Source organism: Anguilla anguilla, chromosome 1 (genome assembly GCF_013347855.1).
Source record: "Anguilla anguilla isolate fAngAng1 chromosome 1, fAngAng1.pri, whole genome shotgun sequence".
Lineage (NCBI taxonomy): Eukaryota > Metazoa > Chordata > Actinopteri > Anguilliformes > Anguillidae > Anguilla > Anguilla anguilla.
In genome coordinates this window covers 63060258-63087719 of record NC_049201.1, presented here as the reverse complement: position 1 = coordinate 63087719, position 27462 = coordinate 63060258, and the positions used below count along the sequence as shown (strand labels likewise).

Below are 27462 nucleotides of genomic sequence, written 5' to 3'. Positions count from 1 at the left end.
GAGGTTTCTACGCCTCACCGCTGTGTTAAGAGAGTCACATCATTTGCTGTTTCCATTTTGGTTCAGCCACGCTTTGCCTCTGTGTGTTGGCTGTGTTACGTCACCCTGTGCTACTAAGTCACCCTTTCTCTGTTGCCCCAGTCCGGTGTACAAGTGGGGCAAAGGAAGTTAAGGCTGTATTCTATTGTTCTCTGGGCAGTTGTGATCCTCCTTCAGGCCGTGAGGTAATGGCAGTGTCTCATTACATTTGGCACCTCAGTGTTTTGTGTGATCTTTAGTCTGTATTCTGTGTTCAGTCAGAAATGTCACACAAGCAAGCCTGTCAGAGGGTCCCTGGGGATGAAGTGATGAGATCAGTTCACTAAGGAAGTGAGTTACTACTCTGAGTTACTACTTTTACTGGGGTTTAATGTTACACAACTTTGAAATGCTCATATTTACTGAATGAGCGTTCCCTTAAATCTCTCCTGGCTGCCTTGTAATGGGAATCACTGGTGACATATACGATATGTCCATGATCATGAGCTGAACACTTTGTTTGCATTTCACCTGACTGAACAATGGGGATGGGTGGTCTAGAGTCTTTTTTCACTGTTTAGAGGTTAATCTCTTTATGTAGTCTGTAATCTCTTTATTGACCCAGTGATGACTCTAGCAGTGACCTGCTCTGTTCTCAGTTGTGATTCTACTGTTTGATTAGTAGTGACTGACTATGTCTAATGAAGAAATCAACCCAGAATTTATTTGTGCCTGCAAATTTAGGATACTTTTATATGACCGTGTGTTTAGTCCATCTGTATTTTCAGTAGAGCCCTGTCTCTGGAGTTGAGGTGGGTGTGTCCTCACTTGGATTCTGGTGGGGATATCAGCCTTTTCTGGAGACACCCAATTCAGGCCTGTGCTCTGTCTGTGCTGTAAGTGACTCTCTTTGCAGGAGAAAATATGCAGTTTATAATACACTCCCCCCTGAACACACACAATGCGCAGGAGAGAAAGAAACATGCTATTTTCATTTGCAATAAGAATATGAGTTAGGCTTGAGGTTTGGGCCTGGGTTGGGTGGCGAATGCTTGAAATCTTTTTCCTTATTGAATCCATGCCGTGTTTCTCCATGGCCCTCCCCAGCAGAGCTTCGTTAGCCCTATCCGTTATCAAAAAAAGCAAGAAAATAGAAGCTGTCATTAATATCCTCAATGCATTTCGTTTCTGAGTTTCTGAGTGTGTTTTGTGTACAGGCAGTTTTGTGCAAATTTAAGTGTGCTAAACTAGAACTGTACTACTATGTTGAGGTGTGTGGGTGCATAAGTGTATGTTTGTATCTGTAATTTCTGGAAAGCATAGTGTAGTGTTTCTGGAAGAAAGCTATTTTACTAGTGTGTGTATTAGGGAGAAAGTGTTGTGTGCACTGTAGAGAGGCATTGTTGTTCTGTGTTTATAATAGGGAAAGAGTGGCCTGGATCCAATCAACATTCATCTTTAACTTTGACTCACAATGAAATGCAAGTGGTAATGTTTATCTTCATGTTCAGTATACAGCTTAGCGAGCTCAACAAACAGAAAAATCAACTTGCCAGTCTGTACTTGTTGCGTTGCATTACATTCAATTTAAGGACAAATGTTGAATTAATTCTGTCAGTTGTTTTAGCATATTTTCAGTCATATGACAGTGGGCCGGTTGCAGGGGCATGGCTTATATTAAGCCGGGAGTCGGCCTTAATCTGAAAGAGCAAAACAGAACTTTTAAGTGGCTTTCCTGAACATGTCTTAAATTTGGATTAGTTACTACTGGACTATTGAGTCTATGACTAATGCAATCAAAGACAAATATGACTCAAGTGTAGAAAGTTTTCTCTGCAAGATATCGAAAACAACCAACATTAGAAAAATTATATGAAAGTCATAAAAATCATAATATTGAAGCAAATCATGATTTTGTATGATTCTTGTGGACCAATCTGCGTATAAACTGTTTAGCCTGGGGTGGTTATCACTGCCATTGCCCATTCTCCTACACTACCATTGACCAACAACATTAATCTGAAGGTAGACCTGGTGACGTACAGTAATTTAAACCCTTATTTAGTCCCGGAGTAGCACTAATCAGTGTCAATGAAGCAAGGTTAGTTAAATCAAGTCTAAGCTAAATGTAAGACTAATGTAAGACATGTCTGTGAAAGCCATTTTGAATTAGACCATGTTATTGTAGAACTAGGCTAAATCTATGTCCATGCAACTGGCCCTGTTTTGCGTGTTCATTTCAGACATTGTAGCAGTGTCTCCTGTTGGAAGGAAACACACAACTGTGTTTTGAGACTGTTTCCTGTACCGAGGCAGTGTTTGTGTTTGCTGTGGAGAGATATTGTTGTTTGTATCCTGTATAGAGGCAGTGTTTTGTGTTTGCCTTGGGGAGACATTGTAGTGTGTTTCCTACATCGAGGCCATGTTTTGTGTTTGCTGTGGACAGATATTGTTGTTTGTTTCCTGTATAGAGGCAGTGTTTTGTGTTTGCCTTGGGGAGACATTGTAGTGTGTTTCCTACATCGAGGCCATGTTTTGTGTTTGCTGTGGACAGATATTGTTGTTTGTTTCCTGTATAGAGGCAGTGTTTTGTGTTTGCTTTGGGGAGACATTGTAGTGTGTTTCCTGTACTGAGATAGTGTTTTGTGTTTGCTGTGGAGAGACGTTGTGTGTTTCTTAGAGGCAGTGTTTTGTGTTTGTTGTGACGAGACATTGTAGTGTGTTCACTGTATGGAGGGAGTGTTTTGTGTTTTTTTCTGTGGAGAGACATTACATTAGCTTGTATTCACATAGCCAATTCTCTTATCAAGAGTGGCTAACAAAAGCGGAGAACATCACTGTTTGTCTCAGGAATACAAACGTGCAATATCACCAAGAAGGCACTGAAGGCCCATTTATATTCAATGGTTAGGAAAACAAACCAACAATAAATATTGTAAATGCATCTACACATCTTTAAGCGTTGTAGTGTATTTTCTTGTAGAGAGGCAGTGATTTTGTGTGTGGGAAGACTGTGTTGTCATGGTGTAGCATGTTGTGCAGACAGGACTATGTAGGTGCGCAGAGCAGAGACCTTGTGAATATTGGATGAGGGGCCCATCGGCTGACACTTTGACTGACACTCTGGCTGCCTCTTTGTCCTGAAACGGGATGGAATTTCACTCCTGAGAAGGGTGGCAATCAGTGCAGCTCTGGGACAGTTCAACGTGCATGTTTCGTCTGAGTCTGCGGCTCACTGTGTCATACATCCAACACCTTACTGTATCTTACTCTGTACACTTTGCTGTGTCACAACGCACACCTCACTGTGTCATGCATTGTACTTCTTACTGTATTTTACACGATACACCTCACGGTGGCATACAATGCACACCTCAGTTGGTTGTATATCTGACATCTCACTGCGTCATCTCATCTCATCTTATACACTGCACAACAAGCCATGTCATAATTTTACACCTCATAGCATTCATCCAACAGTGCACTGCACCTCACCCTGTATACCGCACTGTACCTTACCCTGAAAATACCTCAGTGTGTCTCCCGCAACACACCAGTGTATCTGTATCATGCTCCCAGCACCTCACCGTGGCCAATGTGTAGTAGTGACCATGACTCTGAAGACACTGATGTCATTTCCTTCTTTCTTTCTGTGTATACATTTGTAAATGATAAGCTACAGGCATTGTACAGCATCGTTCCTTCTCCGTACTTAAAAGTTTATTAAAACACTGACAGATTGAGGGATGATAGTTGGTGAAAGCAGAGAATGGGGTCAGTGCATTGAGGGCATGCATTCTGCCCTCCCGTGTTAATGTTTCCCCGCAGAATCTTGGTGAAAACATTTTCTCCAATCACATCAGGAAGATGTTTCCTGAACAACACTGAACTGAAGTCCCATGAGAATATGGAGGATGAGTGCAGTCTGCTGTGTGGAGTGTGCACTTTTCACACTGCATGTTAAACTAAAAGCAACAATAACATCCTTTTTTTGGACTGCATGGAGGTTGATCTTGTGTGGGCGTGGGCAGGAGGGTGTGCAAGGGTGGAGGGGTCATTGAAGTAAATCCCTCCCTTGGGAAGGAGGGGTCAGATTGAGGAAGATGAACTTGACGTGACCTGAGGGTTGGAACCATTAGAGGAGATCAAGGCAGGTCAAACATCCCAGGGTGAAAATGTGTGAGAGGGGTGTGGTAGACCTGACCAGTAGCCATCTCTTTGTCAGCACAATGGGGGGAGGGGGGGGAGTGGTCAGTCAGGATGAGTGAAAGTCACATGAGTGGACCACGATGGAAATGCTCACCTCTGCTGCAAAATGTAGGAAACTCCCCTGCTCAGAAAAACAGCTTCCACAGGAAGCCATCGGGGCCGATTAGAGTGCCGTGCATGGGCCTCTTCACAGGAACTTCCTTCCCCCAGACCGTGGCTGCAGCGTTCATGTCCTCCCCACAGACATAGACCAGCATGCACTGCTCTGGGTGGTGTGAAACGCCTGTGTTTTTAAAATGGCAGGCTTACTTTGTGGGTGCAAGGGACAGTAAAATCATGATCTATGATTAGGAAGTCATTTCCAATATGACTATCAGAATATTTATAATAGCATGAGACATTTTTAGTGACTCAGCCCAGCTTGACACAGACTTAACAGATAGTGGGGACATGCAAGTTGGAATTGATAAACAGTTGCATTGTATTGCTCCAATGTTTTATGTTCAGATTTACTGCAAATCACTAAGCTGAAATTAGCTTTAGTGACTAAATAAATTAGCTGTATATATATATATATATATATATATATATATATATATATATATAAATTGTTAGCTGGGCATTCAACTACAGATTTCCTCTTTAAAAATAGTTTGAGTTCAAGTACTCTGCATGAGTTAGCCTCCTATCCTAGCTGAATTATCACTTTCCTAGCTTTTTGATCACTGTCCATTTATTCCAGAAACACTAAATGTGTATTTATTAAAATTCTAATGATCTATTTTATAACAGTGGGTGGAATGTTTCTAATATCACAAATTAGCAACATTGTGAATGGAGCACTCACTGATGGTGATCACTGGTTGAATTTTTAAAATATTATAGTTTTTAGAATAATATATGAGTGCTCATGAATTAGTTCGTCTTAACCATCTGTGTCATTAATTGCAGACTTGTGTGTATGTAAGGACATTTGCATGTGGTCTATGTGTATATTTGTGCTAACATATGTGTTTTTTATGGTTGTGGTATGTCTAATGAAATGTATGTTTAATACAGCCTGGAGCTGTATGCAGTTTGCATGTGCATTGTGTGACTGTATGTGTGATGGGATGGGATGTTTGTGTGTTATGATGTGTATGTTTGTTTTTGTGTATGTGTGTATGTGTGTATGCTGTAACATGATTGCATTATATGAGCCCATTACTTTTTTGCACTTCAGTGCCCCTCTCTGAGCAACATGGAAACAATGTAAGGCCTGTACAAACTCCTTTCTCACTCTGTAGGCCAGGGATCTCAAGCTCAAATCCTGCAGGGTCACTGGTTTTTAATGTGGTACTGCACTTAAATTCTTAATTTATGGAATTGATTAGTTAAAGAATCACACCTTGTTTCTAAGGCCTAAATTAGCTGCTGATTGAAAGGAAATCACAAAAACCTACAAAGACTGTGGCCCTCCAGGTCAGGAGTTTGAGACCCCTGCTGTAGACATTCCAACATTGATAAGAAGCCCTTCATATACTCCAGAACAGGGTGTAAAATTCTCATGACAAACTTATCCCCACGATCATATGAACAGCACAACAGGACAAAGCAGTCTCACCTCTCTTTGTTTTATCCATCTCTGTCCATCTATACCTCTCTTTCTCACTCTTCTGCTTCACTCTTCACCCCTTTTTGCTAGCTGTGATGTACGTTCACGATAATTTTGTTGAGTGGTACGATAGTACATTATATAAATACTCTGTCTGCAATGTAACAACTCGAAAAGCAGGGATTAAAACCTAGCCGTTGCAGGTTTGGCCTCTTTTTACATTTAACTTTCAGCAACCTGAGTAACCTGAGTTACTTCAGTAAATATCCATTTTATAAACATAAATGTGGAAAAAATGCAGGTTATAGAGGCTGTTCGATGAAAGAACGTGAGAAGAAAGTCAGAAGAAAGTGTGGATGTGCATTGTAGTAGCTATGTGTGAGAGATGAAGAGTAAGTGAAAGGCCACAATAAACACAGAAAGTTGAGCAATATCTCTGTGTCTGTTTGCATGTCCCATGCTGATTCGGCCTCCTGTTCATTCCCTCTGCATTGCGTACCATACTGATGGATGGAGGGATGACTTCACTTACATGACTTCTAAACAAGTGTGGTTATACTTCGGGGTCCATGTGGGTTCACACATCAGTTCTTCACCTCAAGAGCACTGGTCTGACCACAAAAGAAAATCACCAGGAAATGTGCATGTCTGCCAATGTCCTTCAATGAAACTTTCATCTGTTTTCTGGTCAATTTCAGCTCTCCAGAAATTGAGGGACTGAATATCCAATGAATCAAGCTAACAAGTAATTTTCATTGCTCCGCAATGTTTACTGAAGAGCTTAGAGGCTTGGAATCAATTAAGATTGGCTTTCCTTAAGTCCATTTGTGTAGGGCTTGAGCAGAGGCCTGTAGCTGTGAAATCTGAGGACTCGGGTTGTTCGCTGTCAGAGTCCCTGACCGATTGCCCAGGGGAGCTTTGCTGACAGAAACCAGCATTAGCTCGCGTTTAAGAAAGGGAAAGAAGGAAAGCTTTCTGGACATATGAACGCCATGGTTATCATTATCATAAGAAATAAAGCTGTAACCAAGTGATTAGAATTTGTCTTGCCTTTGAATTCTAAACATCTGTTCCTGAGTTATGTCAGAGTTAAACATGGTAGACACAGTTAGTCAACCGAGTGAGATACAGCACAGAGGGGAAGGTCTCAACCTTTTAACTTGAAAAAGGGAGGAGGTAAGAAAAGGCAGGGTTACAGAGAGCATCCTGCCTCAGCTTTTAATATGACAGGGAGGGTAATGTTTCACAGAGCATGATAAAAATTAATTGAGCTGCACTGCAGTGTGTTAGAAGGTAGAGATTATTGATGAAAGTCTGAGTCTTCATAAACACCAAAACGAGTGGAGCAGCTATGCACTATAAATTATTTATATATTTAAACCCAATCATGATGTTTTGCAGTAGAGGGACAACTTTTGATTGATTCATAAGAATCAGTGACTGGAGTGACAGTTCATGGAGTCTCTCTCTCCCCCCATGCCACTCGAGACTGACTGACTTGGATATAGTAACACGCAATAATAATTGGATGTAGTAAAACAATAATAATAATTTTGAAGCAACTGTTCTGTTATTCAGACATTTTGAAGCAACAAGCAAAGTGCTAATGATTTTTTCTATGGAACAATGAAAGATCAGACACAAACACGAGCAAAGTGTTCATTCTTATTTTAAAATTTTTGTATGCACTGTATATATCTTTGTATATGCACTCACCGGCCACTTTATTAGGTACACCTTGCTAGTACCGGGTTGTCTTCTGCTGCTGTAGCCCATCTGCTTCAAAGGTCGATGTGTTGTGCGTTCAGAAAGGCTCTTCTGCATACCTTGGTTGTAACGAGTGGTTATTTGAGTTACTGTTGCCTTTCTGTCAGCTCGAACCAGTCTGGCCATTCTCTTCTGACCTCTGCCATCAACAAGGCATTTTCTGTAAACCCTAGAGATGGTTGTGCGTGAAAATCCCAGTAGATCAGCAGTTTCTGAAATACTCAAACCAGCCCGTCTGGCACCAACAACCATGCCACGTTCAAAGTCACTTAAATCACCTTTCTTCCCCATTCTGATGCTTGGTTTGAACTTCAGCAGATTGTCTTGACCATGTCTACATGCCTAAATGCATTGAGTTGTTGCCACGTGATTGGCTGATTAGATGTGCGTTAACGAGCAGTTGAACAGGTGTACCTAATAAAGTGGCCGGTGAGTGTATGGACTCAAGAATGACAGCATGCTGCTGATGATCAAAAGAACCCCATTTCTTTTAGCAGAAGCATTTTTGTTTTTGTAGTTCTTAGGCTGAAGCCACACTATACGCGGCCCCGCCACGCGGCGGAGCCGCCTCCATTCATTTTGAATGAGGGGTGGCGGCCAGACCCCGCAAGGCATTTTGGGATTGCCGGCGGCGGGAGGTGGCGAGGCCGCAGTGGAGATGGCAAAAATTCAACTTTGACCCCCTCGCCGCGTCGCGGTAACCAATCTGATTTGATATAATGATCCATCAAGTAAATTGTCCCTATTTTTTTCTAATTTTAGTTCCACATTCTATCGTTCCACAATGGAGGACCAAACTCGTAATTTCCGCATCGGGTTTCCCGAAAATCTCCTACAGAGACACTGATAAGAGGAAATAGCGTGGAGAAAAGTCTCTGAAATTGTCGGTGGCTCTGCAATGTAGTTATCGCCGTTAGCTACTATCACTGTCCAGTCTGAATAAAAATCATTTTTGCAGTAATCTAGCTCTGAAAATGTTAATAAGCTGCCTAGCTAGACTAACTGATGACTAACATCTTTCAGATTTAGGTTACTGCAAAATGATTTTTATTCAGACAGGAGAATGAATATGAAACACGATATTAAACCCGGTCAACATTTAACGAACACAACTGTCTGTCAAAAATAGGTGACACGCCCACAAACAGCCGACTGTGGGGACGCGGCGCGGCGACAAGCGGCCGTCGCCGCGTATAGTGTGGCTTCAGCCTTAGGCTTGTAGTCTAAGCACATTGGGGTTATTCACCCTGGCTTCGCCACCCATGACATGCAATAACCTGTAAAGGAAGTGTAAGAGAGAAGCACCAGGCCCGTCAACAGTTTAGCCATGTTTCTAGTCTCTTGTGTCCATCTTAAATACACATATTATTTTTTGCAATATAATGCTTTCTGTCTGTTCAGCCAGATATTTATATGAGTGATTTCATACATTTTTCAGCTGCGACAAGGATCGTAATATTGAATTATTCACGAAAGAACACAATAATACATTAAAACAGGGAAACTGGGGGTTTTAAAAATGAAAATACACTTAACAGTAGATAAGTACATCAATATATACCATACAAACTAGTGCTGAATCATTATCAAGTCATTAAATCTGCAAGCAGATTGTACATATTACAATTCACTAGACAAGAATTCAGTTGGAAAAAAATTACAAATGCAAGAAAGCCATTAAATATCATTTCAAGAATTATGTAAAGAGTGCTTCTCTGTATGTTTCTTGATGAGGACACAGAAGCAAATTGAGCCCTTGTTTGAAACCTTAATTTAATGCACATTTTGCAACGCATCGAATAAAAAGAAATGGAAAAATATTAATAAATTATACATGACAATGCATCATCCTATAGTACCATGCTGTATGTATTGGTCCCTAATGAGCTATGGTTGAACATGAAAGACTCAAGCACCATGGGAGCTGACAGATCCTTTGTTTATGTTTTCTTTAGTGATACAGACTACACATAACTAAAAAAATCTATCTATCATTACAACCCTTTGTAGCCAGTACCATAAACAGACATCTATCACTAATAAATCTATGAATGAAAATATTCTGATGTTGTAATATGTTGTGTTGTAGAGGTCTGTGGCAGATCATGTTGGGAGTATGCCACACCACAGACATCTACACTGTAGTACATTACAACATCACAATATTTTAAGTTCTAGATTTATTTACCCCTTGCAAAATGATCTTTCTGCAATGCCTTAATATTGGCTCAGTTTAACCTCATCTACTTCGCTGTGTGTAAACATAAACTTTTGCTCTCCGAAAGTAGAGCTTCTCAATAAGATCAATACATGTTTCAATGACATGTTTCAGTTCTGCCTTGAGCAGGGCTGACCAGGATGTGTTTTAATATGTTTGACCTTTGACCTAAGAACTCTGCACTACCCACATACTTAAATCAACTGCATGTGTATCCTCGACCGTACCTTGTTGTTGTTATTGTTGCTGCTATTTTAGCTGTCATTAGCTATCCTGCTTGTTTGCCAATGGGTAACATCATGGAGCAGCTATTCTACTGGATTTTGCACATCATTACTACCCCTCTTCCTCGATTGGTTCTAACTGACAGTGCTCTGAACCAATGAAAAATGAAAATATATTTTCCAGTGCCCGCCTTGACTGGTCCTTTGTTCCTCCTAAAATCATAGAAACACCCCTGCCAAATTATATTTTGAGTTTGAAAATATAAAATACTTTTCTTTCTCTTAAGTAATTGAAATAAAAAGTAAACGGATATCATTTAAAAATTAAAGTACTCTTCGGTCAATGGAAACCCTTTGTTCCCCTTTTGATCAGAGAATATTTTGCATGATGCATGAGCACTCAAGCACGTACATCAGGCTGCACAAGCCATTGGTTCAAAGTTAAAATGTGCGCTCCAGGGCACTGCTGCAATTTATCTGCAGATGTTAAGAGTAATGATGAATATGTTTGAGGGACCGAAGGTATTTGTGGGCCAACAGTAGATGGGGGGATGGAGGGAAGAGTTTTCCCCTTTCACATGCTTAATATTAAGCAAAGCATGCAATAAAAATATGCACCGAAGTGGTTGCTGTGAAAGGTTGCAGGATTTGCTGTGTTTCCTGGAACGAGGGGGTGGGAACTAATTTTGATCAGATTGTGTTATTGTGTGCTCGGTGGCACGTTGGGTTGCATGGGTTTGTGCACACGAAGAGAAGTAAAAATAGGTTATTTTTGATTTCACATGCAGTGTTAAATATACCGTTTTCACACTTCTGAAGAACAATGTCCAAAATGCTTCTACACTTACGCAGGAAGATGAACCCTAAAATAGAACAAAATGTTAGCCTGCCGCTGTGGTTTGGGAGGATGTGTGTACGTGTGTGTGTGTGTGTGTGTGTGTGTGTGTGCGCGTGCGCATGTGTGTGCATGTGTGTGTGTCTGTGTGTGTGTGTATGAGAGAGAGAGTAACAAAAAGTCCACTATGCTGTCTTTGTTTGAAACATTTCAACGAATGCTTACTGACAATGGTGAAATTATTTTTACTTCATGCATGTGTCATTGATTTGAGTACACAATTAGACTCATAACGCAGTCAAAATGTTTAACCACTCCATAACTTGCTTATTGTAAACATGCTGCAACAAAACATTGTAGTGGTTGTTTCAGATATGTTTTGAGTTGAGATACTTTTTTAATGCACTGAAACAATTCTCGTGTGAATGAAAACTTTGTGTAGAAATTTTTTGTGCATGATTTTTTTAAAATCTTCTGCTGGAAGGAGTAATCAAGAGGAGTCCTCTACTCCTCTACCTTTCATTTGCTGCTGAACAGAACTGTTAAATTGTGAAATTGTGAAATTGTGTTGCATATTTTAACAATGTGACCTAACAGTTTAACAATTTTATATAAGAAATGAAGAAAAGCTTGTTTAAATTTACAATATAGTAATCCACCTAAGAACTGTTTCTTACCATATCCTTCCTGTTAGGCATGCCCCATTACTCCTGGTTCAAGTCAAAGGCCAGTTTCCTATGGTGGACTTATACTTTAGAGTTTACACTATGTCAGCTAAGAAGTAAGAGGGCTGTTCTAGCGAGAGAAGAGAACCAAATAGCGACCTGTTGGCCATGCTTCCTTGATACAGATTATCTATTATAGTGTATAGATTTATTGTACCTCCTTTGTCCTTTGCATGCATATACTAAGGCTAATGGGGCTGTGAGTGAAATAGTGGATTGTGAGCCCTCAAGGAGGTCAATTCATAAACAATTTCTGTTTTACGCAGTCAGTATGGAAAATAATCTTTACTCCTTACAGTAGGAAGACACTGTACTCACAATTATTCCAAAAAAATCCATCTAAGTCGAAGACAACCACACAACCACTTCCCCTCGCTTTCTCGGTTCCTTTCTTCAATACCTGCATGTGCATGTTAAGATTCTAAAGAGGTACCATTGTATAGATTCTGAGTGATTTTAAAAACATTATTACTAGAATAATGATTAATTGTTTTTCTATCATACCAGGGATTGTTTTTATGCATTCAGCAACATGTTAAAAGTCATATAAATGGAATAATCAGTCATGCCTTCAAGAACTAGATTATCTGAATCAAACAATAGCATTGTATCGAGTCAGTATTATGTAATTCTGAGTAGCATGTATGCACGTGGGAAATTGTGCAGTAGTTACATGTGTAAACTACATTGCACGTCTCTGGAACAGTAAACAGACATGTATCTATCTGCATCAATGAGAAGCAACGGATTTCTCACATGTCATTGCAGTGCACACTTAGGTGACAGACTGAAAATCAATGGTGTATGCGAGCGGAACGTAGAAAAGGGGTCTCCCGTTTGATCCCACCTGTCAGGCCTGCATCCCATCCTACCCCCCCCCCCCCCCCCCCCGAAAAGGCGAACCGAGGGACCTGGATGTTTTGGAGAGGGAACGCAGTGACCCTGCCTGTATGGCCCCTAGCTGCGCGAAGAACGAATGCGGGATGTACATCTGACCTGAATTAAGATGAGCTCATTGTGTACTGCGGAGGGTTTAATAGTGCGTTTGGAGAGGAACGCCCAGGCTCTGTTCCCTCTCATTCCAGCGCCGCTGTGTCATCCCTGCCTGGGGCCACCACACACGCAGGCCCCCATAGAGCAGAGCTGAGAAAAGAGAGGGAATATGTCACCACATGCAGCCTCGAGATGGGGACCTGCCCTCACAACTGAGAGAGGGAGAGAGAGGAGGAACCGGAGAGAGGGAAGACGGGAAAGAAAATATGCTGCACAACAGAGGAGAAGAGAGAGAAGGGGGAGGGAAGGAAGGAAAGAGGGAAGGAAGGAAGGAGCTAGTCTCAGGGCAGGTAGAGAAGCATCGGCGCTCATGGGTAGAATGAAAGCGGTGTGTGGGATCCAGGGAGGGCTGTGGGCAGGAAGAGAGGGATCAGAGCTGAGAGAAAGAAGAGAGGGATGTTATGAGCCACCGAGTGGAGGACAGGAAGAAAGGAGAAGAGAGATGTGAACAAGTTCCCTCAAAGGACAATGGCGTCTTGGTAACACCACATTATAAGAGTCATCATGCTCGGTGTGTGCTGCTCAAAAGGGGCAAGGCTGTGTCAGACGGGAACAACTAAAGAATCGAAACACTCAACTTCCTTTAGAGCCGAGTTATTTATTTGTGCCAATCTGCTCTGAGTCTCAAGTAGTGTTCTTAATTGTGTTATCCTTTCAACCTGCAATGTAGGAGCCCCGTCCGTCCGGGCGTAGAACTGACCAGGCTCTCAGATTGAAATATGCTGAGTGTTTTCTGGAGAAGAGTTCCATTCAGACTAAATCAAACTTAGTTTCTGGAGTCATGGCAGTCCAGATTGTGCCCTCATGTGGACTGCTGGGTGCTTTGGGATTCTGGTTCTCAGTGAACTATGACTGAGGTTTGGAGACGTGCTATATTTGAGCCTACTCATTCGAATGCACTGCTGAGGTTAAATAAGAGCAGGGCAATGACAGACAGACATTTCTCTTAATGCCTAAATGTAAACAGGAACTTAATGTGATAAAGTACATAGCTCTAATAGAGTGATAATGTACAATGACTCCCCTCCCTATACTGTAGATGCACAAGCATTCAAGACACTTCAAAATGCACATATATGCCAATACACCAAGCACCTCCACATTCCTGAACACCACTGTGAACACTGATGCCCCAACATCTACAGACACCACAAGATCCAAATATCCCAGTATACCTAGATTCCATAGAACTCAGATATCGCAAAATTCACGTGATCCCCTGATGTCCGAAGACACTGTGGTGTCCAGAGATACCCCTGACATCCTCAGAAGTCCCAGTGTCCCAGTGCAGGCCCTTCACTCGCCAGTGAACGTCAGGTTCTGTCATGAGCCATTAGAGCAGATTTATTTGATCAGATTCTTATTATTTCCTCCGTCCAAACCCTGTGGCCCTCTCCTCCCTGCTGGTGATTAGAGACAGTAAATCATGGCAGGTCCTGTGCAGTGTTTACTCAGAGCGGCAGGCAGCTGCAAGCTGTTTGAGCCTGCTGTTTCTCCCTGTGTTTACCTCCGTTCCCATGGCGACTGCACCACCGCGTCTCGCAGTGTCTGGAACTTGGCCCTGGGCTGTTTTGGTTACATTTGAAAGTTTTTAGCTGCTGTGTCTACCAGAGTTAGCAGTGACTTCACCAGCCTGGAGCGAGGCTTGCGTTGTTGGGACGAGGGGGGAGGTGAGGGATAGAGGTGGTGGTGGTGGTGGTGGTGGTGGGGGGGTGGGGGTGTGCAGGGGGGAGAGAGGGAGGGAGGGAGAGAAGCCAAGAGCATTACATCATCTCTGGATGGCAGTCAGAGGGGAAGGATATGAGTCAGTGGGCTGACTGTGCCTGGCTCTCTCTCCTCCCACCCCTTGGGCCGCTGCCAGGCCGCTTGTGTTTGAGCCACAGTGCAGGGCTGAGGAACGTGGGACTGGGGACCAGGAGCGAGGGTGCACACATGGCTGCTCGGGTGCTCGTGCTGCAGCTCCAGAGCAGAGCCGCCGGCTGTGGGACTCAGGGGTTTTGGGTTAGAGTACAGGACTTATTCCCAGATGTTCCAGCTGCAAGAGAGGGGAGTGCTTTGGGTTTTTACTTCACAGCCCTGAGTGTCAGATGGGGGGAAGGGAATGAAAAGAGAGAGAGAGAGAGAGAGAGAGAGAGAGAGAATGAGTAAAGAAGGGAGGGAGTGAGAGAGAGAGAGAGGCGGGACCAATGTGGGAGCAGTGATGTCATGCTAGAGCTGCAAGGCGCTCAGTAATGTGAGAGCGCAGGGTCAGGGCTGCAGCGCGTCTACCCAGTCCCCTGGGACCTGAGGAGTGGTTATTATCAACCCAGTCACTGGACTTACAGCCCGTAATTACTCCCAGACTGAGCACTGTCCATGAGCGTACTCACACACATACACACACACACACACACACACACACATGCACACACGCACACACACTCACGCGCACACACACACACACACAAATGCACACACACACAGACAAATAGACACACACACACACATGCGCACACAAGCACACACATGCGCGCACGTGCACACGCTCACTTACACACACACATGCACACACACGTGCACACTCACACACCCGCACACACACACACACACACACACACACACACAAATGCGCACACACACACAGACAAACAGACACACACTCACACATGCACATGCAAATACCTCATGAACACATATACATGTACAGACACTAAAAATTCACATGCACTCACAAGCATATATGCATACGTGCAAATATACAGTCACACAAATTAAATAAAAAAGCAAAAACATCGACTGACACTTACACATACATAAACACACACACACACACACACACACACATTCATGTGAAATGATGTCTGCGGAATACAGTGCAAGTTTTTTTGATGGTATATTTCAAGTGAAGAAATTCCAAACTGGATTTTAACTCAGTTTTGTGGGGAAAAAGGGGAAGTTTCTTCCAAACGCGCCGCCTTTGGCCGGCTCCAGTTGTTGATTTTTCCGTTGGCAGTGCAGGTGAGGTGTGTTGACAGACAGGCGGGACAGCGAACCTGCTCAGCTTCAAAGGCTTCTTTCTTCTCCCCTAGCCAGGGCTAGCCTTCCATTAACTCACTTTCCTGTCCCCTGTGCATTAATATGCTGTTCTGCTGGGCGAGTGACAAGAAATTTCTTTATATTGCCGACAGTGTGTGTGCAGGGCTGGCTCTGTGCCTCGAAAGGTGATCGGATTGTCGTGTGTTTTTCCAGCCTGTTTTGGCTTGAAGGCCAGGATTTCAGAGTGCGTTGCCCCACCTGGTCAATGTAACAGGATGAAGACACAGAGATTTGAGTGCTTTGTGAAATGTATTGCATAAAATAAATGGAAAATAATAACAGATATAGCAATAAATTAAATGGAAAAAGTTCAGGCAGAAACAGGACAGAGGGCACATAGTATATTTGAGCTTTGTGGGCTTGTAAACAAAAAGATGTCCTGATGTGACATTTTAAAACTAAAAGCTGCACAGAATAATGTAGAAAGGAAATACTGTCTCATGATGCGTAAATTCCTTCCAGGAAAGAGCCGTACTCATTTTGAATGGCTGTGCACTTTGTCACATTACCTTCATATTCACACACAGGCACTCTGCTGCGTATTGGCTGTGTTCACTCTCTGAACGCTGTTCAACAGCGGGTGTCACGTGTGGTGATGAATTAGCCTGATTGTGACTAACTGGCAGACTGCACAGAAACGGTACAGAAATGAAAATGTGTCAGAGCCGTAATGACTGTGTATTTGTCTGCAGTGGCGTCGTTTGTGTCTGTAATGGAAATGAATAAATTCGGGCTACAATAATATGGGTATTTGTTCAGGTGCAGGAAGTCTGTGCAAGATCCCCTTCTGTCCTGCGTTCTTATGAATTTGCTTGAAACACTAATTGGTTGACAGGTTGAATGGATAATTGTTTTAACCGATGCACACTTGTCTTGTCACTTTAGCTGACTTTTTAGTCAAGGTAGTTTTGACTTTGAAATGTGAACAACTCCAAACTATTTTACAGATAACAGACCAACTAATATCTAAATGTTTCATATAGCATCTGTAAATATATAGAGAATTGAAGACATTCCGCTGTTGTTACCTTTCATAAGAGATATGATAATCTTTAAATAAGTTAATAATCTTTGAGTTGAGTGATGTCCAGAGAGAGAACTAACTTGTGTTGCAGCGCTTGCATACAGTCAACAGTGCTGTGATATATCAGTGTCACTCATATCCTGAGAGAGTTTGGAACATGAAGCTTTTCTATGGAAAGGACTTGGGTCAGAGTTAAATAGCATGGGAGACTGTGTGTGTGTGTGTGTGTGTGCGGAGCGCGGGGAAGTCCCGTGTGCCGCCGCGCGCCGCGTCTGCGAGCGTTCCCACAGGAGCCGGAGTCTGTGGAGCAGTCGCGCGCGCCGCTGCCAGAGCGACGAGAGCGGAGGGCAGGAAGGGGGCTGGACAAAGCAAAGTTTATTTCTGTCACATCTCAACCATGTGTAAAAGCAAAGCCTGAACCAAATGCTCTCTGTTCCTTCTCAAGCGACATTTGAACAGTAAATAAACAGATTATATTTGATTACCGAGGCAAAACGGTAGTTGTGTTGTGTAGCTGCTAAGGACTGGAAATCTATGGCTTTAGGTTTGATTCGTGCTAGATATTCTGCTTTTGCAACACAGATGCAAGAAAGAAATGTTTAAAACCGGTTCCTGTAGATTTCAGATGCCTGTGTTTTCACATGATTGTAGCAAAAGATTGGAGTGTCTTTTTAAACATTTTGAAACTGTAACAATATTCCAAAATTACTAGTAGTGAATTACAGGAACTAATGCAAACAATGTATCACCGTTCTAAAGGCTTTGTGAATCAGTGATGAGTTTCAGTAACCAAATTTCTTTCTTGCTCTCTCTCTCTCATTTTCTGTCTTTCTCTCTTACTCTCTCTTTCTCTCATCCTCTCTGTCTAACTGCAGGCCTGTACCAGGCTCGCTGTCATCGTTGCTACACCTACGGAACAGACAGAGACAGCCGCTACCTGCCTCGATGCCAGGCACACTGCCAGATCCCACCATGCCCGGCTCTTCTGCTGTGCTGATGCCTGTGAGTAGAGGGAATGTTTCAGTGAGCACTGGGACTTAATAGCTGCCTCAAGTATTGTGCTCTTCACAATACGCCAAGTAGCCTTGCCTGTCTATTCACTCTCACAGCTTTTAAAAAAGATCATTTCAATGCAATCTGAAGCCTTTACTTGTTATTGTATTCCAATCACAGTCAGTTTCAAGTTAATCTGAGGAATGTATGCTGGTTTTTGTTCAAACAAATTGATTAACTGGACCTTAAAGGCATACTATGCAGGATTTTTACCTTGGAAATTTTATAAAATAACCATGTTAAGGGATATCTGTGATGCACTGGCAATCTTTATCTTTATGCACTTTCGCCAAAATTATGCACCTTCACCTATATTTGTTATTCTAAAATGTGTCCAGATCATTCCTGGGCATGGCGCTCTTTTCTGTGTGGGGAGGGGTGGATGTGAATACAGAACTTGTGTTTGGGATCATATTTCAGTGGAGAGCGTTTGTTGCTAACTGGCTACCTGCTGTAATGGTGGCGAAGAAGCCCAGATAGCTACAGGGAAGCAAAAAGACAAGCCGACAGGGCTTGTTCAAGAACTAGAGTTAAACTTGGAATTGCTTTTCCATGGTGACGTCAGCTGAAGGGGATGAAAACTGGACTTGGCTTGTTTTCTGTTGGACCTGTAAGTAATGTTACCTCTAGCTATCCAGTTAGCTACGTTAGATAGCTACATGGCCGAAGTCGGGTACTCAGGATGAGTGGGCTGGTTTGAAGACTTCTTTAATTGTATACACAGGACCACACCACAACAAGGCTGAAAATAATCATGCATAGTATGCCTTTAAGGCATGTGTAATGTTAGATCAATTGTATCATTGTTATGAAGCAATTGTTGAACTGAATAAGAAATTCATTGAAAAATCCAGAATGCTTGATTATACTGAGTATCATACAATTTATACAATGTATACAGTCTAGTATGCAGCAGTACAGTGATATAATCTGCAGCAGTAAAGCGACACAATGCAATAATTTACAGCATTACTGCTATACAGTGGCATAATCTGTAGCGGTACAATTCTACTGTTGTTTCTTCTGTAGCAGTATACCTGTACAGTGACACCTCTGAATAGTGAACTAAGGCTAATAATTCTAATTTAATTTAATTAATTAGATATTTTGGTAATGCGTGTTGAAATGTGGCTATTGGTCAGTTAATTTTTAAATGCTTGGTATTTCCAACCGAACGCATTCCCGGGGTCTCTGGTGGAATAACCCTAGATGTCTTTTAAAGCAGTAAGATTGAAATGCATTGTGCGGCAGTGATAACAGCGCTGAGAAAGGTCCGCACACCAGGTCTCTAATGACACCATATGTTCCCTCTGTAATACAAACCAGCCTGTGTTTATGGGGAACATGTTCCGTGTTTATTAAGTTAAGCGCTGACAGTATTTTGCCGAAGACTGACAGACCAGGAAAGGGGTGCTGGTTCTGACCATATTTTCATACAAAATACACTTAGTGCAATTAAGGCGCTGTGCAGCGTTGCCCCCCTGGTCTCTGCGGACATGGTCTACAGTAACGTGTTTCAGCTGTCTCAGCTGGTGGAGCCCCGTGGGTCTCAGGTCCCACAGCCTGTAGCTAACGGTCCCCTCAAAACACAGAAGGCCACTCTTACGGGTGATCTGCAGGTAACATAACAGACTCTTCACAGGCTGCCTCTGTCATTGGTTGGTAACATGAAAAAAGACAAATTGGTCTGCAGCAGGTGGCCTATGGGTGCAATGCAAGTGTTTCAGAGGTGACCTGCAGGTGACACACAAGCTATTGACAGACAGGTGACTGGCATATTGTTCAACTTTGGTTTGGTACAACTTATTTCACTTGTTACCTGGAGGTGAATTCTCTTAGAAGTGACACAGGAAATTCACTGGTGACCTACAGCTTACATTCTTGTGAGAATGTATAACAGAAAAGAATAAAAATAACTCTTGGACATTCTCAGTAGTCTAAAACACACTTGCTTTGTCCCAAGGTGAGAATCAAAGTAATGCATTTATGGTAAAATTAATTCATTCTTGTTCTTCTGGGTTGTACAAGACTTCTCTTCTGGTTTTTTAAATTGTGCAGTCCATCCATTATGTTGACATTATAAGGATTTAAAAAGGGATCAACCACAAGCAACTGATTCTTTATATCAAATTGTCTCTAATAAGATGTCTTTACCTATGTACCATCTGTGTACCTCACTTGAAAATGTATAACAGATTTTCAAGTGAGGTACACTTTTGCAAATTTGCAAATGAATAAATAGGGAATCAGATATATTTAAGACATCACACCTTTTTTTACCAGAACAAGAACCAGAACCAAAACCAGGTCTCATTTTCAGTCAGAAACTGGGCAGAAAACAAAACAAACTCAGAGCCTCAGGTGACCAGCCACACAAAACAGTTAATAGCACAGGCTGGGTAAGCTGTTAAGCGGACATATCCCATCGCACACCAGCTTCCTGTGTTAGTTTCAGTTTGACTAAGGGGGTGCTCTTCTTCACACCTTGCACAGCACCCTCTCTCACAGGCAGTGAAGTCATGTGAAATTAGTCCCACACACTTTTTAACCAGCAGTGCGTCTCATATATCATTAAGCCCCAGGATATGTCCCCTAATTACTTTACTTTTCAGAACTTCTGTAATTTGGAGTGAAACGAATGAGTGTAAAAAATGTACTGATTCGGAGACAAAATGTAATTCAAAATTGGCTTCAGGATCACGCTAATATTTCAATGATTTACTCAATTACATTCCAAAAGTATTAGCACTTTGTTCATTGTTTGTTTTATGAACAGTATATGTAAAATTTCTTTTTCTAACACGTTTAGATGGAGAGACAGATGTCTATGGGCTCCACTATGATGGGCATGCAAGGCCCCACCCACAGCAGCTCCTGCTCCTCCCCCCACGTTCCTTCCATGCACTCAGAGGCTAAACTGGTGAGTTTCAAAATAAATATGGTATTTGTATGCACACAGACACACAAACACACGCACACAGACACACACACACACGTGTATGCACATGTACACACTTATACAGTCTCAAACAGAACTCTTTTCCACTGTGCCAAGCCAAGGCCTCAGTGCTCTGAAGTGAAGTAGCTGTTGGCATTTCATCATTGGGTCCTGAATCAAAGTCTCAACCTGCCAGAGCAGCACTGGGGACTCTGGATAGAATAAAGGGGTCTTTATGTGTCTGGGCAAGGAAGCCTATGGAGAGCCTGATGTATATCTAAATGCACAGAACATGCAATGTGGGTCCTGCAACTTGTTAGTACTTGTATAACACAAGGGGGAAAAAACTGCCGATGACCTCATCCTGAACAAAGCAAGCAGTTAGTGTGTGGAGACGGGAAACTTGGAGAGAGCAGAGAGCCTGTACTGCTTGCATTACTGCCACAACGGTCCTGCCAAAGATTATACCATTGTATGACTGTACTGTTGCTGATTATATCACTGCAAAGATATACTGCTACAGATTAAAGGACTGTAGAGCTGTACTCCTGCAGAATATGTCACTGTATTACAGTAACGCTGTAGATTATTGCACACTGTGTGTGTGCTGCTGCATATTATGTCACTGTACTGCGGCCTTCATACTGTATATTATACAGTACATCATATCACTTTCAGTATAATTAGGCCAAAATGTTGTCCATTCAACATCGTTTTCAACAATAGATACATTAAAAAGTAAAAAAGGTAACAAATCAGATTAACCTATTTTCAGCCAAATTCAAGGCCTCTCCCTGTCAGACTTTCTCAGAAAAGTAACCTAATATAAATAAATAGCTTAGTTATTTATTCATTATTGTTGTCATTGCCTATTGTAAAACAATGCAGTTATGTGTTTTTATTTTATGGCATACCTTATTGAAAGAATTTATCTGGAGCTGAATGCATTTCACTTGAATTGTACATGATTCCAATGTCAGCAATAAAAATGCTGTCCAATATAAATTTGCCCTCCACCATATACATTGCACCCTAGGAATTGTTGCATATTGACATTTTATGAACTTGCATCATGAGCTTGGATCCGTTGTGTCACATAGAGTTGCCCTTAGTAACCATTCTGTTGAGAGGTCAATGAGGGCAACTGCATGTGATCGCAAAGTGATGGGGCTCATCCTGCACAGCTCCTGAGTGACACCCAGACAGTGCGTTTCATATCAAGATCTTTCTTTCACATGTAGTGGTGTGATGTCTGACCTTCACTACACCCGTCCTCTCTTACTCACACCCAGGCTGCACCATATCTTTTATGTCATCTGGGGCCCTCTCTGGCTATCTTCCTCCTGCAGTCAGCAGCACACTCATTAGCATTCACTGATATGTACTCCATACATTCTCCATGTTTACTTGTGAATCACTATTGTGGCAAGCAAGTGCAAGGTGGAATCAGAGCAAACCTCCTGGGTGTGAAACCTGGGCCTGCGACAGAAGGCGGGTCCAGACAGCCCAAGAGGGCTGCATTTAGTCCACACTGAACTCTGATGTCACTCTCTCCTGGCATGCGGTGCCAGGAGTAATCATTACAGTACGATACTGGAGAAACAAAACACCTGGCATGTATATCGCATTATTTATTTTTCAAACATACTGTATAAACTACAGAAACTTGCCTTTTCAGATGAACAAAATACATTCAGTGTAGTTTTGCATTGTATCCAGAAAAAATAATAATAAAGCAGAACATAAAAGTGTAAATAGGACTTAGCCTTTATGAATATTAGCTAGGTCAGGGATGCGGGAGAGGGAAAGACAGGCATAAAGGCGGAGTGGGGGGGGAGATATTCTGTGAGCGATTGCTATGGTGAAGGGCAGACTGACAGCGGAAGATGACTGCATTCTTAGGGCACTTAACTCTCCCTCGTCTCACTCTCTCAAGATTGATAGTCTTTGTTATCCTTCTCGTTCCCCTCTTGGTTTCCATGGTAACGGTAAGGGGGATACAGGGCGCAATATTAGTTTAATGTTCATTATCTCTCCTTTGGCTTTCGTCCAGTCATTGTTTTCTTTCTTTTTATATCTTTGCAAATTTGATTCATGGAAACTGATCGATGCTTAAGGTCAGCATAGTTTTGGCTAAAACAGATGTTGTTTGTGTTTTTTATTGTTCATGGTCATGTGTGATGCATATATAAGTATGTTGTGTCCAGATTACATGTGAGTGGCCAATTTTGGAATTGGGGCAGGGTGAAACAGCACTAATTTGTCATTGCTGTACCATGACCATTATCTGATTTACAGATATCTGGGTGTTTTGGAGCTCAGATGGACAATTGGCAGGGGTCCATATAAAACCAGGACAGCATATGTATATTTGTACACAAAGGAAGACAAAAAAGAAGCAAATGTCGAGTTCATCTCGGTGTGCTATACACTGATGGACTCCAAAGATTAGTGGAAAACATTTAAGTCTTAATTGTGTTATCCATGATAGTCTCAGGCCCAGGTTTGTAAATGTAAGGCAATTCTCTAATATCCCCGCCCATCCAAGGTGGATAAATAACGCGCCGCTATCATATGACCCCGCCCTGATCAGCCCCATGTGTGCACCACGGTGCGGCTTGGCTCCGGCCCTAATCGCATTACGCCAAGATGTTGACTTTCTGCAAATGGGAAATCTCCGGACGTAACCCCACACCCCGCCGGGCTCCGGCCTGCGCGGGTGACATGGACGAGACTGTTCATTTTCCATTTTTTAACATTTCTCCCCCGCCCCCCTCCGAGTCTCCTTGGAGAAAGGAAAGATGAAAAAGCGGGTTGTGTTTTTCCTCAGCCTGGCTTCCTGCGCTGGTCTGCAGCACAGTCAGAGGCAGAGGGGACCCTGGCAAAGTTAACCCTTTCTCTCCCGCTGAGAGCCCACCGAGGGACTTGAGCACCAGCTCTAATGACCAGTAATTGATTTTGTGGGGATGTTGCTGCTATAAGTGCTGTATGTGATGTAAATACTTAATGAGCAGTGCAGTTACTGTGCCCCCCTGTGGGGGCAGCTATCAGAGAATCTCTCAAGAACATTTCTCATCCCATGATGCTTTTTGGCACCCAAAAAGGTATGATGCTCCCAGCTCCTTGCCCCTTGTTCCAGTCCTGCAGTACTCCGATGTGCCTGCAATGTGAGTTGTGAGTTGTATTGTGTGTGGATATAGGGAGGGGTGTGTTGTTATGTGTGGGGTAGTGTGTAGCTTCAGTTATACGTGATGCATATGGGGAATTAATAATTTTGTGTTGGAGATTTGTTGTATACAGGAAAACAGGTTACTGTGTGTCGCTGCGCGCAGGTTTATGTTGGAGAGGGAGATTTGTCGGCTGTTTTACTCTGGAAAGAGGGCTTTGAGACTTTGTTGTTGTGTTGTGTGTTATTTTATCCTGGGGAGAGACAAGAGAGCTGTGTGTTGTTTTGTCTTGAAAAGAGAGTTACGTCTGTTGTGTGTTGTGTTGTTGTATTAGAGAGAGTGCATTGTGTGTATTGGTGTTTGTTTTATTGTTTTATTGAATTATGCATGTGCTTTTGTTTTGGAAAGAGAGAGTTGTCTGTGTTGTGTGCAGTTCTCTCTGGGGGTGAGGGAGTTGTGCGTTGTTTTGTGTTTTAGAGGGAGTTGTATGTGCTGTGTGTTGTTTTATGTCAAGGTGAGGGAGTTGTGCGTTGTTTTGTGTTTTAGAGGGAGTTGTATGTGCTGTGTGTTGTTTTATGTCAAGGTGAGGGAGTTGTGGATTGTTTTGTGTTGTTCGGTCTTGGCGAGGGAGTTGTACGAGTTGCTGTGCGCTGTTTTATGTTGGTGCGAGGGAGTGTATTTTCTCTCCCGGGGCGAGGGCAATGCTGGAGTGCGAGTGCCAAGTTCCACACGGCTCAGAACATTACATCACAAAGGAAACCGTGCTCTCCCCAGTCCTCTCTGGGCGCTCGTATTCAGAGCCCAGTCCTGCGAGTGCGTCACTCCTCCAGCCGTATCTCACAGCACAAACATGTGGCGTACACACGCAGCAATCTCCTGACAGTCTAAACAATCTCGTGCCGTTTTAGAATATACCTGAGTCTCTATGGTAAAAATCCGTCCCCAGTCTCAGATAACGGCTATTGTTTCCATCATTTGATTCTACTCCTTTCTTTTGCTTGATGAAAGGGATCGCTCTGTTTCTGGAGAAAGCGAAGACCAATCTCTCTTTCCTATCAAATCCGAGAAGATATTCCTTACGGGCTACCTTAAGATGAAGATCTGAAATCCGAGCCGGTAGAATTTCAAAGCCTTTCAGTCTTCAAAGTGTCTGGCTGGTTGCAGTGTGTTTTTGGCGAGGTTGTTATCAGTGTTTTTGTTTTGCATTTAACAGTTTGGTCATTACTCTAGACTAGTTCTAAACTAGCTTTTAAGGATGCTCGTATGAACCTGTGCATATGGCAATGTGCTATTTGTTATCAGGATAATTATGTATTGTTTATATTGTTACTAGGGAGAATGAATGTGTCGCTAAGCGTCGGAGTAGGTGCTGAGTTTTTTATGAGGTAAACAATACTATATGTTTCTACACTGCCTCTCCACTGGCTCTGGTGTTGGCCCCTTTTTGGAGAATGACATAATTCTTGGCACACTCTAAATGTACTTCTTTTTAATTGAGGGTGGAAAACAGAAAGAATTCTGAAAGCATCATTTCATAGAAAGAGTTACTCACCATCAAAGCAAGATAAAGTCTGATAAAGTACAATAAATTCAGCTTTACATCTGCACACGTTAGAAACAAATTGGCAGCTTTCAAACATCAATATGCACCTCAATGAAATATTTTTTTATTGAATACTATAAAAATGTTTTTATAATTTACAGCTAATGTAATGTACACATGGACTTACATGTGCATACTTGATGTATAACTCTTTTGACAAGTAAACCTAAAGTCGTAAATCATTTAAAGTTTAATTTTAAAAAAAGTTTGTCAATGTTTGTGTAAAATGTTATGGCAGTTAATAGTTAGAAAATCTTCTTTTCATTTACTAATTCATAATTTTATATTTTACATGAACCAGGACTGTAAAAAAAATTTCCTCTTTTCAGGAAATGAATAATCAACTTTGCGTGAATAAAATATGAACTGTTGAATTGTGTAGAAGGTGCTATTTGCAACCACCTGATTAGCATGTGCATTCTTGTGGTTTGGTTCTTTTTATGTCCCACCTGTGTACTTATGTTAGAGTAACTCTCAGATTAAATTGAAGGAGCAGCTCTTATTAATGGGAGCTAAATGCAGCTTTTGTAAGCAATTTTCCACAACATCTGTATGAATGGTGGCATTGTTGGTGGATGATGTCATCCAAGGAGTACGATGAGCTCAGAGCACAGCTGAATCTGCAGGCTGCAGAGCAAAAATCCAGCTAGCCATTCAAACATCCAGGAGCGGGTTAAGGTGAAAAGAATTGTTTGAAACAGCTGAGTTAAAGAGACAGAGTCACATTTTCACATATCATGCTTGAAGTTACTGTCAATCTGTTGATGTGGTAAAGGGTGTCTAAAGAGTTAAGAGTCAGACATATAAGACAAGTGTATGAAACACAAATTTCAGCCTAGAGGTTAAAGAGAGTACGTTTCAGGATCTCTGACCAGCATTTAGGACAGGCGACGTCTCTCCATGGACCCCCTCCCACACTTACTCCCCAGTAAGGTGTCACAGGGCTAAGAGATCAACATGAGCTCAAGCTGGAAACCATGTCCTTGATAATCCCCTTTATCAATTTTAATGCAATACCAAATAAGGAATTGTTCTGAGACAATGCTCATTGTTTCATTTTTTCTTTTCATACTGTTTTATACCGAACATTGTGCACTGTGGTGTTGTATGCTGGAAAAAGATTAAACAAGACGACAATATGGTGGTTCCAGTGACTTTCAATTACCACTTCTCTCCCTATCGTCCATTTCTTCCTGTGTACCTGTCCTGACAGATATGGTTGTTAAATTGGCTTTTTTCTTAATCTGGTCTTTGGTTGGACATTCTGCTAGGTTTTAAATTATTTTAAAAAGACTAAAAAAAAGTAATTTACATATACCTGTACTATTGTCTGAAACACAGATTTAGTCTTGCTTCAGTAATATCACATTGTGGTCTTCTTCTGCTTGATCTGGAACTTGACCCAAGGTGTTACGTTATTTAGGTTCCAAATGAAACAAATACGGACTCTCTGGAAAAGATCATGTAGAGAAGAAAGATATTTTTGTTAGTGGTTCACACACTTGAGTTGAGAATGGCTGGGTTTGCTTTTTGTGTGGAGAGTCGGTACTGTCCATGTCCTAGTAGCAGAATAGGCAGACAGCAGGGCTTGTGGAGCACGTGTTTGTCTTTGGATCACACCCTGTTGTTCTAGCTGTAGTGATGGAGGCGTGTGTTGATGCCATTCGGTCACGGTTCATGGCCTGTGAATGGATCAGCTCTCTGAAACTCCAGGCTTGGGTAAACCAGTCAGGATTATCAGAAGACCCAGACTGTCCTACCCCCGGAACCTCACCATCGGTAGATCAGACATCCACATCCACGTGGGTTGTTAAACCAGAACGTGGAGTATAACACTACTACCACATTAACAGTGAAACCTCTTTCACTCAGACTGCCTTGTCAAGGGGTCCCTAACCCAAGGCTTGACTAACTCACTGCAGGTGGGCTATTGAGCTTCTGTGGCCAGCTCAACATCTC

General features: G+C 42.2%; 1 protein-coding gene across 2 annotated transcripts in view; it reads left to right on the top strand.

The window, feature by feature from the left end:
• creb5b (cAMP responsive element binding protein 5b) overlaps positions 1 to 27462 on the top strand; it is a 58656-nt gene that overhangs the window by 13092 nt on the left and 18102 nt on the right. For both annotated transcript variants that reach the window (XM_035395276.1, XM_035395282.1), the window contains exons 6-7: positions 17618 to 17744; positions 20605 to 20715. In XM_035395276.1, the coding sequence (XP_035251167.1) occupies positions 17618 to 17744; positions 20605 to 20715 (238 nt within the window). The remainder of the gene's footprint in view (positions 1 to 17617; positions 17745 to 20604; positions 20716 to 27462) is intronic.